The 18,658-nt window shown below is 46.2% G+C and overlaps 1 protein-coding gene across 2 annotated transcripts; it reads left to right on the forward strand.

Moving 5' to 3' along the window:
• The first annotated feature begins 1,441 nt into the window (after positions 1-1,441).
• Positions 1,442-14,348, forward strand: LOC144140835 (iripin-2-like). Of its 2 annotated transcripts, XM_077672342.1 has the most exons (4): positions 1,464-1,600; positions 2,166-2,262; positions 8,188-9,086; positions 13,962-14,348. In XM_077672342.1, exons 2-4 carry the CDS (start codon positions 2,197-2,199, stop codon positions 14,266-14,268), a joined length of 1,272 nt encoding a protein of 423 aa, XP_077528468.1. In that variant the 5' UTR covers positions 1,464-1,600; positions 2,166-2,196; the 3' UTR covers positions 14,269-14,348. The 2 variants fall into 2 exon arrangements, with proteins under 2 accessions (XP_077528469.1, XP_077528468.1); XM_077672343.1 differs by lacking the exon at positions 2,166-2,262 and having other exon boundaries at positions 1,442-1,600.
• Positions 14,349-18,658: the final 4,310 nt, after the last annotated feature.

The following is an 18,658-nucleotide window of genomic DNA, read 5'->3' on the forward strand; positions in this document are numbered from 1 at the left end:
GGCAGCTGTAACGCCGGAGTTTTGAATATTCCCATTTCTTTGTTCTGCACCTTATAAATAGCGAACACCTTATAACACTTTAACTATGTACGTCCTGCTTCAATCTAGCTGATTTGTGTTAGTTGTCGTTTTAGTTCTTGTATACAACTTGGCCTTGATAATATTTACTGTGTCTGATTCCGTCAGCCCTGCACACATACCTGTGTACCCATCCCTGTTTTCGATACTACAGGGTCATGAAATTTTGAATAAATAAATTAACAAACAAATAATAAATAAATAGAATTGATCAAAATAGAAAACTAAAGTAAATAAATATAATAATTAACAGCACAAGGTAAGCGCAGCGGGTTCCTGACCGCACCGACTACTAGTTAGAATATCGTTGGAAATTTGGCCACCACGTTCTAGAACATAACGTTCCCTAAACGCTTTAGGCAAGCAACATTTATGAAAGTTGCAACTATTCTCCTAGAATAAATAACGCAAATATTTTAACGCCTAGAAATGTCGCTAGTAAATTTGATGAAGTGTACCAAGCTTAGTTGGAAAAAAACACGACTTGGAACACAATGTAGCGCAAAAACAGGCTAGGTAGCGCTACATAGCACCGAAACATTTGCTCACAGTTGCCTTTTCTAGGTTGTGCCACACTGCCGGCTATTTACAGAGTGGCAGGATGCTTATTTATTCTTACTGGCAACCGTCTACTGCCTAGATGTCAGTACATGATAAAGCAGCCCAGGAAGCGATGCTCCGCATAGGTAAAACCGCGTGTGCAGTAAAGGAGACATTCTTTACAATATTAGCTGCGCTTTCTAATCTCAGAACTCTCAATTGAAGCTGGTGGCTTCAAAATTGCATAATGCATGCGGTTTTCGTGGGGTGTATATTTTGCTTCTCTCTCTCTCTCTCTCTCTCTCTCTCTCTCTCTCTCTCTCTCTCTCTCTCTCTCTCTCTCTCTCTCTCTCTCTCTCTCTCTCTCTCTCTCTCTCTCTCTCTCTCTCTCTCTCTCTCTCACTCTCTCTCTCTCTCTCTTTACCTGCCCCAATACATTGTCTTTACTAAACGAAAGCAGCTTCTTGTGTACACTGTCTTCCACGTATACCAGTGAAAACCATTATTTGTTTAAAAACTGGGTGCAAACTGTAGAATTAGTGAGTCGAACAGCACATCTTTTGAGAATATTTTCGCTCTAGAAAGGCCTTCGGGGTTCAGGGCTATGAACGCTTATCGCTTTGCTGTCGCCGCTACCAACGGAACTCGTCTGGGTATTTCTGAGCATGTAAGAAATGAACTGCTTCTCCCCCGCTTCTGTAACTTGAACAGTCACTGTTTTTCGAAAAAGACGCACGCTTTTTCTTAATCTCCTGTCGGGGGCCTCTCTCCGTTTCTCAGTCAGACCTCCGCGAGATAAGATGTCTCTATTTAGGACGCCTCTTTCTGCGTAATATTATCTAGACCTTCCCAGGCCGTCACGTGTGCAAATCATCGTGACGTCCGTTTCTTGCATAGCGTCAAAGACGTTTTGGCGTCAACAGTTCCAGACAAATCTAGCTTCTGAAATACTGGGCGCTCTCGCCGGAAAGCCATTAACCAGGTATGTGCAAACTACAAAGTGATTATGGCATAGCCATTATGCATAATTTGCCTGCGTGTTATCCTGCACTGTAGACAGATAATCAAATAAGCATGGTTACATGCCGAATAGAAACATAAAGTGTAAACGTTTTAGCCCCCCTCTTCAAAGGAACAGAGGAGTTGCTAGAAAAGACCAGGATATAGACATTTTCTGAAGTTATTGGACAAGTAAGCGCTTCTTATAATGCGAGAATATAAAACAGTTATTGCTGAAATGTGGAACTTAAATGCCCGCATTCTGTGAGACGCCATGTTATTTTGCCATTGACGTCCTGACGAGTTTGCTTAGCCTCTAATTCGACCTCTCACGGCTGGGGTTGGTATACACGGTTGGTTGTCCATTTACGTATAAACTACATAGATGAAATTTGGATAACTTGTGTCGCGGAAAGGCCCCGCGCTCATTTTTTAGAGTTGTGTTATGGAGCCTGCAGTAACGCCGCCTTCGCTATAACCGCTTATACGACACATGTAGAGTATTACGACTGTGTCCCTTATTCCTTTGCCCCTGCTCATTTTGAAAGGAAACACCAAGGTGCCGCATCAAACGCGAGAATGGAACGTATACGTCGTCGTAGTCCGCAAACACGAAAAACACCAACGCTACCACCGCTGTCAAAGGTAAATAAATAAATGCAAACTCGTTTACGTTCTTCTGGAATTGGAAGCCGGGCAGAAAGAGCACGACACAAGGGCGCTAACCACAGTGGTAACCGACATCCTCGTAGAAACATTGGTGGTGTATCTGCTCCTTTTCCCGTCGACATTTCCCAAATAAATGCGTGCCTTGGCTTTCCTGCTCACCTCTAATGCAATTCCTCTCCCGTCTCGTCGCCCCCACGATTAGACGCCAGAAGCTTCATCAAGTGAATTTTAATTTACCGTGTTCCACTTCCCCAGTCCGGTACCATGTAGGACCTTTCTAGTAGAACCTTTCGTAACTGTTGCCGTTTGATTTTTTAAAATGCGGCAGAAGCTATAAGGGCACGGGCGACAGCAGGCGGCGAAGTGAATTTTTTATGCAGTGGATGTAGTATTTGATTTGCTATCACAAAAATCAAGCAACCACGATTTTTTTACAAGACAGCAAATATCACTTATGTATTTTGTTTTACCTCACATTTGCGTAATGTTTTGTTCTTGTTCAAAAATCATGACACGTATGAACATTCCCCCGGTACATAGCGTTCAGATTTGGCTGTGGGTATATAAACCCATGGCCGCTGGATTGAAACAGGGTTTCCATCGAGCGGCCGTGATAAACCTATTGTGCAACTTCTGTTTCCCTTTGGCCGGGTGGCTGAGTCGAGTTACAGACAGACAGACAGACAATCAGACAGACAGACAGACAGACAGGCCGACAGAAAGACAGATAGACAGTCAGACAGACAGACAGACAGACAGACAGACAGACAGACAGACAGACAGACAGACAGACAGACAGACAGACAGACACAATAAATTTTTGAGTTTAAGTAGCTGAAGAAATACTATCGTCTTTAAAAAGCAAGTAGTAGAGCGAAGCTTTCCACATAAAATTTGCATGTGACTCACGACACGTGAAGAGGGTGTGCTCGCCGTAGAGAGTTCTGTATCTGGGGAACCTGACACGACTATGGCGGTCACTCTGGCTGTCTGACTAACACGAGCCCGAACACGAAAAATAAAAAGCGAAGAAAAAGACTCTCACAAGGTGTTTTAGTAAAAAACACATAATATATTGCCCTCAAGGCACGTAAGCAGTATTACGTTACTGAGATTTGTTCTTCTAATTTTTTGGCACTCCCGCTTTGAGCCTCAGCCAATGATCCTTGAAAATCATCCTAGTCTAAGCATTATTTGTACCCGCCTATTTGGCACTACTGTAAATGAACGCTGAATTTACTCCTCTATGCAATATGCAATAGTACGCCTATTTAACACAAATTTTGAGGTGGAAGGGCGCAACTCCCCCTTTATATTCATCTTAGTCAGCGGCAATCAGCGAGGTATTGCGGTCTCGTATTCTGGCCTCGTCTCAGTTTCGGGAGGCCTACGATTGGTGCCCCACAAAGGGCGAAGTTGACTCATTTTTGATGTCAGAATAAGTGTTTACACTGTATCTAGAAGGTTTACTAAAAAAGTGGCGCATTTTGAAAGATTTCCTGAAATCCTGTTATTTCTTGAGCAGTCCGCTGTTTTTTGTCCAGTCGTCGGCCAGTTTGTTTGTAAAGAACGTCAGAATGTCAACTTGCGTGTTTAATAAATATTATCGCAAAAAACAATAATAGTTCACTTTCCTTCGGTGTTTCTATTGGTTCTGTTAAAGCTGAACGATATAAAGCGGAATGGTCCTAACGAAAAATAGTATAGACGGCACTTTGATGACCTCAAATTTATTTATATATGGTCACCGTACGCTTTCGGATCCCACTACGCTTCCGTTATTGAACACCCAGAGATAGGCATAAACATGGCTGGTTTTCCAGTTGCCGGAGTAGGTATTACTCCAACTCAGGCGTTTAGTAGGAAATATTTCCCATTTCGTGCGCAACTGAGAGTCATAGATAGGTTTTGATTCATCCTCTCAATTTAAGCTATCGTGTTTCTCAAGAACCAGTTGGGCTTGTGCCGAAATGAAAGGGAAAAAAATCTTCCTTGGTTGCGGACTTTTTATGGCTTCGCACACTTCATAACCGAAATCAAGTTGCTCGCAGCGGCGCCGATGAAAGCATAAATATACACACAGCAAGTTTTTAAAAGCACACTAGAACCTACACCGAGGATGGTCAAAATAGTATATTGGCAACGTAGAAAACGAATACACCGGTCTCTGGGGCAGTACCTTCAAAATATTCGCGTAGATAACCAGAAAATGAGGCAATAAATGGCCCAGCAGAGATGACTGAACGGATGTGCCCAGAGTGACCTGACGAACAACGCAATGAGTATAGCGCGCATAAGCTCTCAAAGAAACACATAAAATCTTTGCGCGCTAAATTTCATTAGAAATAAACAATTATAAATGTACAGGTATAATTCAAGCAATGTGGACCTTCGCAAGCTGCCAAGCCGCGGCCCCGGTGGCAGTAGCGAAGTAGCGGTGGCAGTGTGAGCAGGTTCGGCGTGGTCACATGTCTGTTCTCGCCTTGTGTACATCATGGCGGCAAGTAGCGCGTCGGACTTCCACGGATTCGCTCTCCTGTGGACAGTAATGTGCGTCTAATAGAACAAATGAGTTTCTCCCTCATGTAGCACTGTCTCCACCAAAGAAGTTTTGCACCCAGGCCGGTGGCCGAAGCTGTGTGTGCGTTGTGGTGGCGTTCGTTTCGCGATAAAGCTTGACAGAGTGCCCCTGAGAATTGACTTTGCATACTAAGTTAAAGTTAGCCCTAGCGATGATTCAACCCCGCACCGGGTATTTAAAGGAGCCATGAAGAGAAAATGCAACTTCGTCTAACTTGAAAGAACTAGGATTCAGTATCTCACTCAGCTCCATAACAGCCACAAAAGACGTTTTTAACAAAAAATGCTAGAAGTATCGAAAAACATTCAAATTTTGCGCCACAGGGACGTCTTATGGAGAAGAGTGACGTCATACGGGGCAACAATAAAATAATTTTCAGTGCGTTAACCCCACGTTAGCAGTCAATTGATCCGGTCTAAAGAAACTGGATGCCCCATAACAGTGGTCCAGTCATGTGTCTTCGCGACCGGTCAGTTAGCCGGCCGCCAATCACACAAACAAGGTTCTCTGACGTCAGAGAAAAGTTGCGGGAAATTGGCTAGGGAGTCGCCACTGCTTCATTCGTTTTCATTAACATCTCCATTATTTTTTCGAAGATCGCGATGATATTGGTATCATTGTTATTGGGACTAACAAGTCTTTCTAATAAACTCAACTTGTATTTTCTCTTCATGGCTCCTTTATAGTGTGCACGAATTTTTAAAAACCTCTTCGGCTTGCGCCGGTCGATTCATGGGTTCGACCCCGTGAATCGCAAGAGGCTATTTCCTGTTTGTTTCGCGTTTCGCGACTTCATAGCGCATGCCGGGACGATGTGTTTGTTCAAAACCATTTCTTAATTTTGTTGAAGTTCAACAAAGTGTGTATGTCTTCTGATTCAGGCGATTGTGTGCTGTGATGCTTTCACTACTGTGCGTGCTTGAATAAAGGGATACTACTTGTATCACTTATGCACGCTTTTCATTTCATACTAGCTCCAAGGCGTTTACGAGTAGTGGTTTGTGCGCTCGTAACAGCTCTAGGCATAATTTTGGCACTACAGAGCGCCTCATCGCCTGTGTAGTGTCGGGGCGTTAAACCGCCCACTCAATCAAATAGGCACACTTCTGGCCGATGCGCTTCGCGAAACATTCAACAGTTGTCGCAATAGGCTTTACCATATCCGGATAGAAAACCCTGGAAACGTTCTACTAAAACTCACGTCGCGGCGCGGGTCAAAAAATTTAGCGTTGCAAGCTGTTCCAAGTTAAGCAGATGGCGCCACGTTTTTAAGCTAACTGCATCGAAGCGACTACAACCCGACTATCCATAACAAAATGCAAATGCAAAGAGCGCCCCTATCGCCGTTTTCGCCGTGGTGGCGCTGTCGGCTGGACGTTTTGAAGGTGAAATAAAGGGCCACGCGGCACACGCACACTCTTTAACCACCATATTACATCCCGCGTGGCAACAAGATTGACGCGCAGTGACGGAAGTGTTGGGTGGCCAAGTTGTTTTGTCGTGTGCGCCGACTGCGCAACCAGTGGCTCCTGCGGCCGCGTTGTTCCATTCGGTAGGGTTTAGTTTTCCTGCTAGATAACACCGCTGTCTCAATCGCTTCCGGCAACTGTTTACGTCACCCGAAATGTCATGAAATGGCGCGAGGAATAAAAGGCGTTCTTCAATTGGTAATTTCTAGGCAAATGAAGCATTTTTCGCTGCCGAATAAACGCTGAGAAGGCTTCGGGGTCGCTGAACTTTTGTCTGAGCCCAACTTACTGTTTGCCTTCAGTGCCCCTTTAAGCAGTATTGTAGCCATTTAATGATAGAAAGGTATACCAACAATCTATTCAAGCTAAATTACTTCGCCTAGTCTTCTGCCTACACTCTACTTCAGATAACATAATGGCGAAGGCAGGCGGTGGCTGTTACCTCAACCACCTTCCACGATGAATGCGAATGGGAATATATGTCGCCGTCTACTCATTTCAATTCCCTGAGTAGTACCCACCTACATATGTGTGGTCAGGTACTACCCCCCTACAAGAATGCTCATTTGCGATCTGAAAATTGTCCCTAAGGTGCCTACATTCTTTCCTCGTCAAGAAGCTTCAAGCTGTAGCCTGAACAAAAATTATTTGTTTAGCACGCAATATTAAAATTTGCCACCAACAACCGAAGGAGTTGTAATTGCGCCTGCGGGTTTTTCCTGAAGCTCTTCACTGTCGAGTCGATCACTATCAGCATATCGAGGTCCTCTTCACGAAGTAGGTCTTGCAAATAAATCTCACGACGCTCCTCCTCGCACTTCCGGAGTTCATTGTTATGTTTCTGAATGAAGTGAAAAGCATTCCGCTTTTCGTTGTCTGTCTTTCGGACATTGCTCGATTTCCCTGCTCACTACTGACCTACAAAACAATTCCAATCGATACTAATCTTTCACTGAGCGGAGTAAAAAATTCCTCAACTAGCTAGAAATAATTATTTGCTCAAGTAACGCTAATGCTCAAGTAACATCAGCCACCGGGCTTTCGTTCGGACCGCGTACACTTATAAAACGGTCATACTCCTTCGCTTGATTACGGCGTTTGGTACTCCATTACGCTAAATGCGTAAATTCCCTGGGAAGACGAGGTGTTCTGGCCACTGGCGCCTGATTGAAGTACACTTGTTCGGGACGTATAACAATGGGCCGTAGCCCAGCTGTTCTTGGCCGTGCGAAAGCACCATGTCCGTGGCAAGGTGCCCAAAAGCTACCCCGACACGGAGCCGATAGCTCATTATATGAGCTCAATTTCTATGAGCTGATATAAAGTTCATAGAAGTTACTGTTGTCAACTTAGGTTTAGCGGCAGGTACAGAGCAAACGATGCCGTTACTGCTGGCAAATGGGAGTTCCAGGTTCATTTGTAAAGTAAGTCGGATTAACGAATGTGCAACATACGCGGTCGTCCTGAAATACAAAATAAAATACGTCCTCTCAGTGCATTCAAGATAGTGCAAAAAGGACACAAATGCGCCAGAGATAAGATAAACACTACTATCTTTATTTTGTTTTGGTGGCTTAGCCGTGTACAAAATATTACAGCGCGAAGACAAACGAATACTATAAGACAGAACTCTGGACAAGCATCGTCTTGTAATCTTTCTTGTAATTCTCATCTGCCTTTGCACTGTGTGGTGTTCCAAAGGTAAGTACCAACTTTGGTTGGTTGGTGAAACCTTTATTGAGTACCAATTTTCCCAAAAACGTATTTCTGCGCCTAAACATTGTTAGTTTTTTATGTCCAATCAGCTCATTGTGATAGCACTAAACCTTTCCTTTATGTCTTTTGTTGCAGTGCCATTCCACCATGAAGCAAATCTTGGTGTTTGCCACTATCCTGACAGTCGGACTTTTCCAAGCCACCTTCTCCCTCTCGGAGAAGGAACAAAAACTGGTGTCGGCGAACAATGATTTCGCTCTCCGTCTTCTCAAGACACTTCAAAGCGACCAAAATGAAAACGTCCTCTTCTCGCCGTACAGCCTTTCTGCTGCCCTCGGCATGACCTATGCCGGGGCAAGGGGAACCACGCAGCAGGAAATGTCTCAGGCGCTCGGCTACAGACAAGCCGGTCTGAATGACGCTGAAATACAGGAGGCTTTCGCCCACCAAAACAACCGCCTCCAGGCCGAAGCCGCCAGCGTTGGCCTCGAGGTGGCAAACAGTGCCGCGATACAAGAAGATTTCCAAATCCTTGACCCTTACTACGCTACGTTGAACCACAGTTTTAACGCGCATCTTTTCAAGCTAGACTTTTCCCGCAATGGGCGTGAGGCGGTGGACACTATCAACGACTGGGTGAAACAGGCGACGCACGAGAAGATCGAAAAGCTGTTTGACGACCCTCTTGATTCTAGTACGAAGCTAGTCCTGGTGAACGCCATCGTATTCAAGGGACTGTGGGCCAACCAGTTCCGACGCGAGCATACTGAGAAGGGTTTCTTCTACAACGGCCGACAGCTACGCTCAGAGGTAGATATGATGTTCCAGCGAGTGAGGACCAACAATGTGTTTGACGAGAGTCTTCGGGCGCATGTCGTTGAGCTGCTGTACCGTGGAGATGTCTTCACCATGGTAATAGTGCTTCCATCTGAAATAAGTGGCATGGAAGCGCTCAAGCAAGATATAACCATCCAGAAGCTCGATGCGGTCACTGCTTCGTTGAGGAACACAACCATCCGGTTGAAGCTTCCAAAGTGAGTATTTGCTAGTGTATTTTGTTTCAATAACATAACTTATTTTTTAAACATAGGTTATTTATATTATAACCTATATATTATTATAACTTATATAACTTACATATATTTATATATAACCTATATAAAATATAACTAATATATATATAATCTTTGTTTCTACATAAACTTTTTACTTTCTCTTCTCTGCAGTACACTATGTCCCTCATTTGGCAGGTACACTATTGGGGATAATTTTATTAAAACTATGCGCCTAATTGCTGCGTCATTATTACAAAATTCAGCGCAAGAGAAGAGTTTTTCAACCCTGGCAAGAAAAGGTTACACCAAACAAATTTTTCCAATACCAGTTCGTTACCGACAAAACTGTGTAGGCATCAAAAATGTATTTCACAAAAACCATACAAGTCAAGGAGCACATGATTGACAAAATTACCCTTTTTATATAAGCACTTATGGTGTCTGCGTGACCACAGAAGTGTCCCAGCCAGTTACTCAATTGATACTGTCGCTTGGGCCCATATTTAGTACGGAAAAACGCCCACGCCACGTTTCTGGATTTATGATAAAGTGCATTTTAAAGCTTAATAAATTTGGTCATTATCAACAGTTGCAAATTATACTACCCCGCAGCTGATCCTCCAATAATCATGGCAACATCGTGCTGGCGGGGCATCTATTGAGCGTGCACAGCGTCTCACAGAGGTTATTTGAGGCGGGTGCTTTCTTCGAAGAAACACTCACAGGTAAAAACAAGCGAAAGCTAGTTTCTGCAAGGCAAAACTAAAGCTACGTACTGTTGCTTCTTCCACAGTAGAAAATAAGGTAGGAAGATAGGAGAGTAAATTCGGCAAAACACACCTTTTGCTATTTTTAAAAGACAATAAAAGATTGTACTATTTTCAGACAACAAAAAAGAACAAAATTATGTGGGTTTGTTAAGTTTACGAAGTAGCAACAAAAAAGAAGAATCTTTGTTTCGAGTCTCGAAACTGCCTGCTACGACACAACTGCCATTTTTCTTCAGTGCGCGCCGAAGCGGTGCATTCGAATTGGGAGCACTGGTCTAATATGGTTACCTGTGCAGCAATGATTTTTTAGTTCCCAAATTTCGGTAGCAAAGTGTCTATCTCGCATTGAGATTTAGGGCGGGTGCATACGAGCGCGGTAGTTGTTGAGATATTTATTTGAATTAATGCTAAATTTTCTACAGTCTGAAGGCCAACCTACAGTTTCGTTACCGAGAGGTGGCGAGAAGGCCTTATGGAGCAAGGAATGTGACTGAAGTAGTTGAATAAAATTACTATAATTAAAATTCTATAAGCTCTGCTTTTTCCAGATCAGGTATTACATTTAGTCGGGATAATATTCAAACCTATGGTCCCTGCAATGCCATACAAACACGCACGAGAAAAGTCACATCAGCTCATCGGAACTAGTTAGCTGACTAAAAGTCTGCCAGGTGCACGCGTGTTGACCGTAAATTTGCAAACGTGTAATAGGCACAAGTAAAAAATAAAGGAAGCTCACACTAACGCCTAAGACTTTGAAGGTAGCAAAACGCGACCTTCACGATCATCACGACAGTTTAAGCGTTTAAGTCCACGATTGCAGCCGATTTCCTTCTTCTTCGCTTCCGCAAGGACCATTACTCCATCATTGGTGCTATAAGTGTGACCTGCCTTCATTTTTTGGAAGGAATGATATTTGTACATCACCTTGGAGGGACGTGCCATATGACGTGTCTTTCTCGTTCCGAGCAAGTGTTGCCTCAATTACGGCAAAGTGTGGAGTTTTTTTTTTTTCAATTTCTTTAGGTGGGTGTTCGCGCCTTGACAAACATGCACCGGGTACGCTGGGCGGTTCACGAGGGTCACGCACACACGTGCGCTCGGTATTTTCTTGGTATTTTTAACTGTGGGCACCAAATTTAACGATTTGCTGAACACCGCTAGTAAAACGTGCCTACATAAGTACTTTAGGCATGATAATTAGAAAAGTATCCATCGGGGCGGAATTTTCCGGTAAACTCGGCGTGATTTTGTAATGCCGCTTCCCTGGAAAAGTCCCTTGGTTCCAACAGCAAGGCGACGCCATCTCAGAACAAAATTGAATCATAAAAATTGAGTAGCAAGTTTTAGGTACTTGGGCATGTCACTACTTTGAATTTTCAAAATACCATGACTGCGGCCTGCCTTTTCTCTCTGAAGACGAAAACGAGAACTTCCTGCTCCAGCAATCAAATAAAGCAGAAAGGCTCATCTTCGTCTTATTGAAAACTGAGGAAGGAACCGGCGGCATTCCATCCGGCGATGACATATGAGTGGACGGCGTACTACTCTTCGTATTCGTCGTGCTAGTTGCCCTTGGAGAAGACAGGTTCTGCGTCTCTGACTTTGCGATATGATGCCCGCATCTGTCAGCGCACCACACACTACAGGGTACTCGCGTCCCCATCGAAGTATCTCCCACAGAAGGCGTCTTCAAGAACTCCCGTCTTGTGGGGTATGGATTGGTTTTACGATATTCAAACCTGGTATTTAGACACGGGGTGCATCCCGCACCCCATGTGCCCGGGGCCAAGGCGCCGGCGCGGTGGTACATAGTCCAAATTATCCCGGCGTAATCTTAGCCGGTTCGAATCAGGGGCTTATTTATGCGCTGAGTTCTGTAAAGGCTTGAACAGAACAAATCGTACGGTTCGAATTAACCATTATTGTGAAAAATATGAGGTTCCAAGTAACGATCATTCACTGTATAGCCGGGAGAAATGACTTTTCTCTGTTCAGGAGTTCAGGAGAGATGCGCCAGTCGGTAAAAAAATACAAGACAATCCCGTTCTTTCGAAGAAAGCCGGCGGCTCGAAGCGCTGCGTAGGCTCAGACTGCGCATCGAGCAGTTCTTCTCCCAAAATAAAATATCCGCTTTGTGCGTATTTTGCGCGGCTCTTACATGCATTACCATCGCGGACGGGTGATTTGGCAGCACGTCCATTCTTCCTTCTAATTGTAAGTCGCTACACCGATATACTTCACCAACACCTTCAGAGCAGCCTCATTACTCGCCCACTCACGTCCTAATCGACACCAGCGACACATGGCGGATACTCCGAACCCAAACTTACTTCAACACTGCTACCCTTCATCATATATATCCGACTTCATACCCATTCACCCGCTAAATCTGTCCTACTCCCAGTTCGGTGTAGAATCACGTATGGGCATGTGCCGACCACCGGAGTTCTGTCTTCCTCGACGCTCGAGCACTGGGGCTTCTGGATGACCAGTTCTTAGCTTGAGACTCAGGGCTACCTGATCTCCCGGGTTAGAGCATCAGAGGTTGCACGCGGATTTCTGAACTAAGATTTATTTTACTACATTTTTATCGATTCAAATAGATGTTTTTTCAACAACAAACGCTCCATTAGAACTCCAGCCAAAGAAAGCACGCGCTTTTGTAACGATTCTGCATCGTTTCAAAAAGAAAGCCGGCATTTCTCCATCCTAACAGTGTTGTCCTGCCGTTCACTGCTGTTTCTTCGAGAATTAGGACAACTGTGACGTTGTTGACCATAGCACTCTTTGACAAGTGCTTCTCACTTTTGAAGAAGCAAAACCTTAAAAGCGGTTCTTGGCTCCGTACACTATCGAAGATGTTTACCTTCAGCATTTGCCGTTACAGGTTTTGTGTAGTTTATTGTGTTGTTGTTGTATTTTTACCGCGGTGAGCGGCCGCACTAAACTGACTCACAGTTGGTGCGCACTACTTTCTGTGAGCATATATTGGTACACAAGCTAAGGGTGTAAGACACGTGACACGCCATTTTTGGGGGCCACGTATGGATATTTTTACCCAGCTATTTGCTCATGAAGAATGGACAAAAACCCGCACGCAACAGATAAAGTAACAGAGCACTTCTACTCGACTCGCGGCAAGACCAAGTCGCTATCAATTGAAGAGACAAGTTGATATTACCGCATTCTTTATCCCGCCTTGCGGTACAGTCATAGAAGCCCCCTTGCCTCCAATAAAAGTTTTTCTCTTTCTGTAACGCGTAATTAGCTTTAAAGGAGGTAGTCTTACATGGGGTGAATTAATAAAAGAATTTGTCTGTCTGTCTGTCTGTCTGTCTGTCTGTCTGTCTGTCTGTCTGTCTGTCTGTCTGTCTGTCTGTCTGTCTGTCTGTCTGTCTGCCTGTCTGTCTGTCTGTCTGTCTGTCTGTCTGTCTGTCTGTCTGTCTGTCTGTCTGTCTGTCTGTCTGTCTGTCTGTCTGTCCCTCGATTCGTACGTCCGACAAAAGGTTAAAGAATACCTTGCACGAGAAGCTTATAGAGGCAAAACCTTTCGGAATCCCCAAATCTGGAGACATATTTCATACTTGTCAGCATTCCTCAGCAATAAAAAGAACATTGGGAATTTCTGAAGCAAACGTTCAATGCACAACTCGTACTTGCAGTGCTCTTATAGTGGAAAAGAAATTTGCACCTGATAAGTGCGAGAGCAAAAAACAAATAAGCGTTAAAAACTGTATTTCGACCAATAAATACAATTGCGGCTCGCATGAACCTTAACCTCATAGCGGTTTTCCAAGTTCAACCGCAAAAAAATGTTCTAGTATGTGGCACGAGCCGCGGGACGCGGGAAAAGGTAATTGACTTTTGGAACATCCTCCCTGTTCATCGTGAGAGGACGGGAAGGAATGGGAAGAGCGTGAAATTTGGGGGGGGGGGGGGAGAGAAGAGAGGTAGTCACGTGTCAAAGGGTTGAATAGGCTATCTCCTTTCGACGACATTTTAAGAGAAGTGAGCAGATATTCGGTCCATTTTCCTGCACATGCCGTAAATAAAGTAATTTGCAACTGAACCTTTCCCACAGGTTCAAGCTGGAGAAGCAGAACAACCTCAAGAGCAACCTGGCAACCCTTGGCCTGCGCGAGATTTTCGGCAATGCTGACCTTTCGGGCGTCACGGGAGAGAGAGATCTGGAAGTGTCCGACGTAGTTCAGCGGGTGGTCATCACGGTCGACGAAGAGGGAACCGAAGCGGCGGCGGCCACAGGAGTTACAGTCATTCGTACGGGAATCGAACCCCCCGCCGTGAACGTCGACCACCCGTTCCTCTTCTTCATTCGAAACCGAATTACACGGGAAATTTTCTTCGCTGGACAGGTCAACGCACTCTGAGCTGAAAAAGCAAAATCATAGCTTTGCATATTTTAGAAAAGAAGAGTTGAAAATAAAAAAATGAAGTCATGCACTATGTACATACGTATAGTTAACAATCGAAGATTTAATGTCTGGCTGGTGTTTTGCTTTGCCACATTGACTCTGTTCCACCTGCCCCGACTTCGCTCCTGCCTGCCTTGTCCCTTTAGCTAGGCTTCACACAGTAGCTGGTAGTGTGCGCTGCCTGACACGTAGGAGGCTCTTCATCTCATCCTCTCCGTTACTTCTAACTCCTCTCCGACCTTCTTTTTTCGCGCATGCGCACAGTGATGCTCCGGAGTAGTTTTATGCGTACACAGGACGGCCAGATTCTTCCTTTGCATGGTAACATAATGTTTCGCTTTAAAATGCATTTGTCCCCCTCCAACAAACCGGCCAGCTTTCCGGCATTATCGGGAAGCCTCCCAAACTTTTCGGTTTTGTACGATTGTATGAACTCAAGAAACTCCCAAATACGCACCCGTGCTTGGGCAAAGCTTTCTCCCAGTCTGGCCAGCTTGCCGCGAGCTATTTGACAATCGAATCCAATTGTACACCAATAAGCATCTCCTCCTTATTATCAATTTTGAATAACCTAAACCTTCCTCAAAAGCTGGGCAGGTCGACACCCGTTTTCCATTTCAGGACCACTGGGTGCTGCGATTTGCAGGTGCCAGTATTAGTCTCCCCTTTTTACCCGGGGTTGTGTGTTCTAGCTTTCCGATTAAAAATTTGTGGTCTCTCTACCTTACAATATGCATAACCGATGCATTAACAGAGAGGTATGCACACTGCGAGTAAGCAACGTGGGTTCGAGCTTGTTGAGCACCCTCGCGCCACTGAAACGCTGCCGCGCAAACTCAACACTGCCTCTATTGGGAGATGGAGCAGGGGCGACAAAGGAATATGCCCAGAATATGGAGGGAAGACGTTTCTTTTACACCAACGTCCAAGTTACATGGTTTACATTTACGTACCTCCCTTAGGGTGGAAGAAGCAATGGGGAGCCACGCGCAATCTGGCCTGCGCATCGCCGCGCTGGCCAGCTTGGCTCGCAACAGTGATAAAGGCCCTGTCCATTTGCTCACAGGCCCGTCCGGTACGGCATGATCGTCAAGTGTTAGGTTCGGCCTATTGTAAGCGAACGGACAACGGGAGCAACCGGAGGCATGTACTGGCAGCCGGAAGGGCTTGCGGGCGCAACAGTTGTGCGGCGGAACGGTAGAGAATTCGTAACATATCTTCAGCAACCTGTTGAGCGTCTCCTCGAACAGTCCCCCACGCAGGGCGCGCTTTCTGCGTCCCGGCGAAAGGGAGTTCGGGTGCCGATCAATTAGGCCAAGGCCATGAGGATAAGGCGCGACACACATAGATGACTGGTGCATGTGATTCGCATGCGACTGATCGTTACGACTGATCTTTACGACCGGTTTAGGCGTCCTTCGCTGGTTTGGGTAGGCTCACGACTGGCGAATGGTAAGCCTGATGCAGTCGTCCCATCGTTGCGATCATCGTGTGTCCAGAGCCAATGAGAGCCCGATGGTTTCATCGCCGAGAAAGTTTCTTTCAAAGCACCGAGGTGGCTCCAGTGGCAATTCTAAGTATTTTGTGCGGAGCAGCTTTCCGCCGCCGCCGTGGACCCGTGAACTCTCCGCCTGGTAGACGCGTTACGTTGCCAGCGGTACCTACATCATGGACAAGACGAATCATGGGTGCTAAATATTCCCACACCGCTTCTCTGAATATATAAAGAACAATGTGTAACGTAATAGCACTATTCATTTTTACGTCAAGTTGGTGTTTTCTTTTCCGGTTCGCATTTCTCTTGCGCACATCGAAATCGGCCTGAGGGCTCCTAAACAGGTAGGCAACCATGGAGCGAAAAGAGTGGGCAGAGTGATGCCGACGACGCATCGCACGTGCGCATCGGACCACGTGTCTCAAATTCACGCGTCCGAATAATCGTGGCTACCGTCGTAACGATCAGTCGCATGCAAATCGCATGCACCAATCGTCCATGTGTCTCGGCCTTAATTACAAACCGGGGCGGAGAAGGCGTCACGCTGACAGTGCTTTATCGCCGCAACCGTCGTCGCTACTGCCTTCGCCTGAGGTAGGAATTCTATACTTCTGCTTGGATCTACAGAGTGGCGCCGAGACTAGCCGTCATTTTAAGGAAAGAGGGTAAAAAGCGCCCCGCAGTAGTAGAAACCATAAAGTTTTATACTAATATACACTAAGGGAAATCTTGCGTCACTTTCTACGGGAGCCGCGCTTCGGCGAGCGTACCGTCATATACCGGGCAGGCACATTCCTCTTGTCCTTGCCATGGCTCATGAACAAGGTAAAAAGTTGACTCTGGCTGCAAAAACCAACAATATTACTGTAGAAGGTTCATCAAAATTGTTTTGTTATTATAAAATTGAACATCTAGAACGATTAATTCGTATTTTTACTATGCAGAAGCTTCATGCACGATGAACGAGAAAAAAAATGTCACCAATTTTTGTTGATTTTGGCTTCGAGACACAAAAGGAGCCATATGGCTATCTAAGCCAAGTAGGCGAGGAACGCGCTAGCACCAATGGCGTCGCCCATGGCGGCCCGCGACTGCAGCGACCGATATATTAGTATTAAACTCTATGGTACAAACCGAGCGTGAGCGAGGCAGCAGCCGAACGATAGCCGTGGTGCCGATGACGCATGGTACGGTTCCAATGACAGCACCACATTGCCGTTATCTTCAGAGGGCACACATTTTGCAAGACCCAACTGGCCCCCAGTCCCGCTCTTGTCAGAGTAGGGCAGTCCGGCTACGTTCGACTGATGAAGATGGTGCGCAGGGGGTACATGTCGTTGACCACCCCCCAACCCATCTCCTCTCCCACCTGCCCCCGGTCAGCGCAACTGTTCAGGTCCCGGCCAATTTCACGACGCCGGATCACTTTCCACGTCAGCAGATTCCACTGGCTGCGGGCCGTTCACCGCACGAACGAGACAGCACGTGACGCGGGCACACCGGATGAAGCAGAAGCCACTCGAGGAATGCTTGGTTGGGTTGGCTGTTGCCGGTAGACGCACACACCAAACGCACTCACGAACGCCCTCAGAACCAGCGCCAAACAGTTCCCTGGCACCGCGTCAAGGTCCCTCGACACAAGGCTATGTGCCCCTCTCTCTAGCGTCCACCACGCGAGCGTTTTCCAGGAAGAAGACACTGCCCCGTGGGGATTGAATATACGGTCCTCCAAAGTCTGACCTGATCTCTCAACTTTCCACAGTTCACAAAACGGCCTCAAAAACGCCCTGCTCAGATGAACACCGCGATCGTGGACGGCAGAACCCAACACTTCCAAAATTACGCCCATCTTCCCGCTAGGGAACCCTGATGTGATAGGACGCATTGGGTGGTTCAATTGGCGTTTCCATTGGGTTGATTCTCTAAATCGGGTTAAACGTGTTGTCGACTCATATGATGCATTCCATCACATGCGGGTGTTCTCATACGCGGGAAGATGGGCGTAATTTTACTTTAGCGTTTGGAGTGACGCTGGTATTGGATTGTGTCACACCACTCGCTGAAGGGACCGTCGCTTCCATCACGTCTTCATCAGAAGAATCGAGTCAAGCACGCAGTCGTGAAGCAAAGTGACGCGAAGTCGAACGAGAGCGAGCGCTGACTGAACCGCCGCAGCACGCTGCCCGCTTTATAGTCACAGCGCCTGAAGGAGAGGAGACAGCGGAGGAGAGTCGCGCATGCGCGCACTTGCGCGACGGGAGCGGAGCGAAGCGAGCGAAGCGCGCGCACGCAGCTGTTGTTTATGATAATGCGACGGAGTGAGAGTGTTGCGCACAGCTGTCGGAGAGAAGAGTGGAGTAGAGCCGCGCATGCGCAGGTGGCGTGCGGATGCCGCCGACGCCGACGCAGGAGGGACATGCCTCAGAGCAAGAGATGCGCCGCATCTAAAAACAGGTCCATACCCCTCAACCACGTCTGCACGCGGACGCCCGCGGCCGCATTCGGACACTTTCCTCTGGAACAATCTAGCTTCTGATTTTCGCCATTCGCTCTTTGTTCAAGTCTGCGCATGAGTGAAAAAGCAGAATAGAAGGGGCCAGCTGAAGCTAAAAGTGTTCAAAAAGAAAAGAAAAGAAATGTACAAGGCAGTTCATTCTGCATGCTTAGACTAAGAGGGCTGCCGTACCAAATATAGAACGTCAGAACACTTGGAGAAGAAAACAATATATCGTGCAATGAAAAGAAAACAAAAAGAACACCTAACAACTTCACCAAGGCTGGCACCCGAACCGCACCGAACCCACAAACTAAGGGGGGAACATTCGTTTTTTCTACATCCCACGGTACTAC

The sequence above is a fragment of the Haemaphysalis longicornis genome, unplaced genomic scaffold (assembly GCF_048455015.1).
Source record: "Haemaphysalis longicornis isolate Haplotype H1 unplaced genomic scaffold, Haemaphysalis longicornis Haplotype H1 scaffold_52, whole genome shotgun sequence".
NCBI classification, from domain to species: Eukaryota; Metazoa; Arthropoda; class Arachnida; order Ixodida; family Ixodidae; genus Haemaphysalis; species Haemaphysalis longicornis.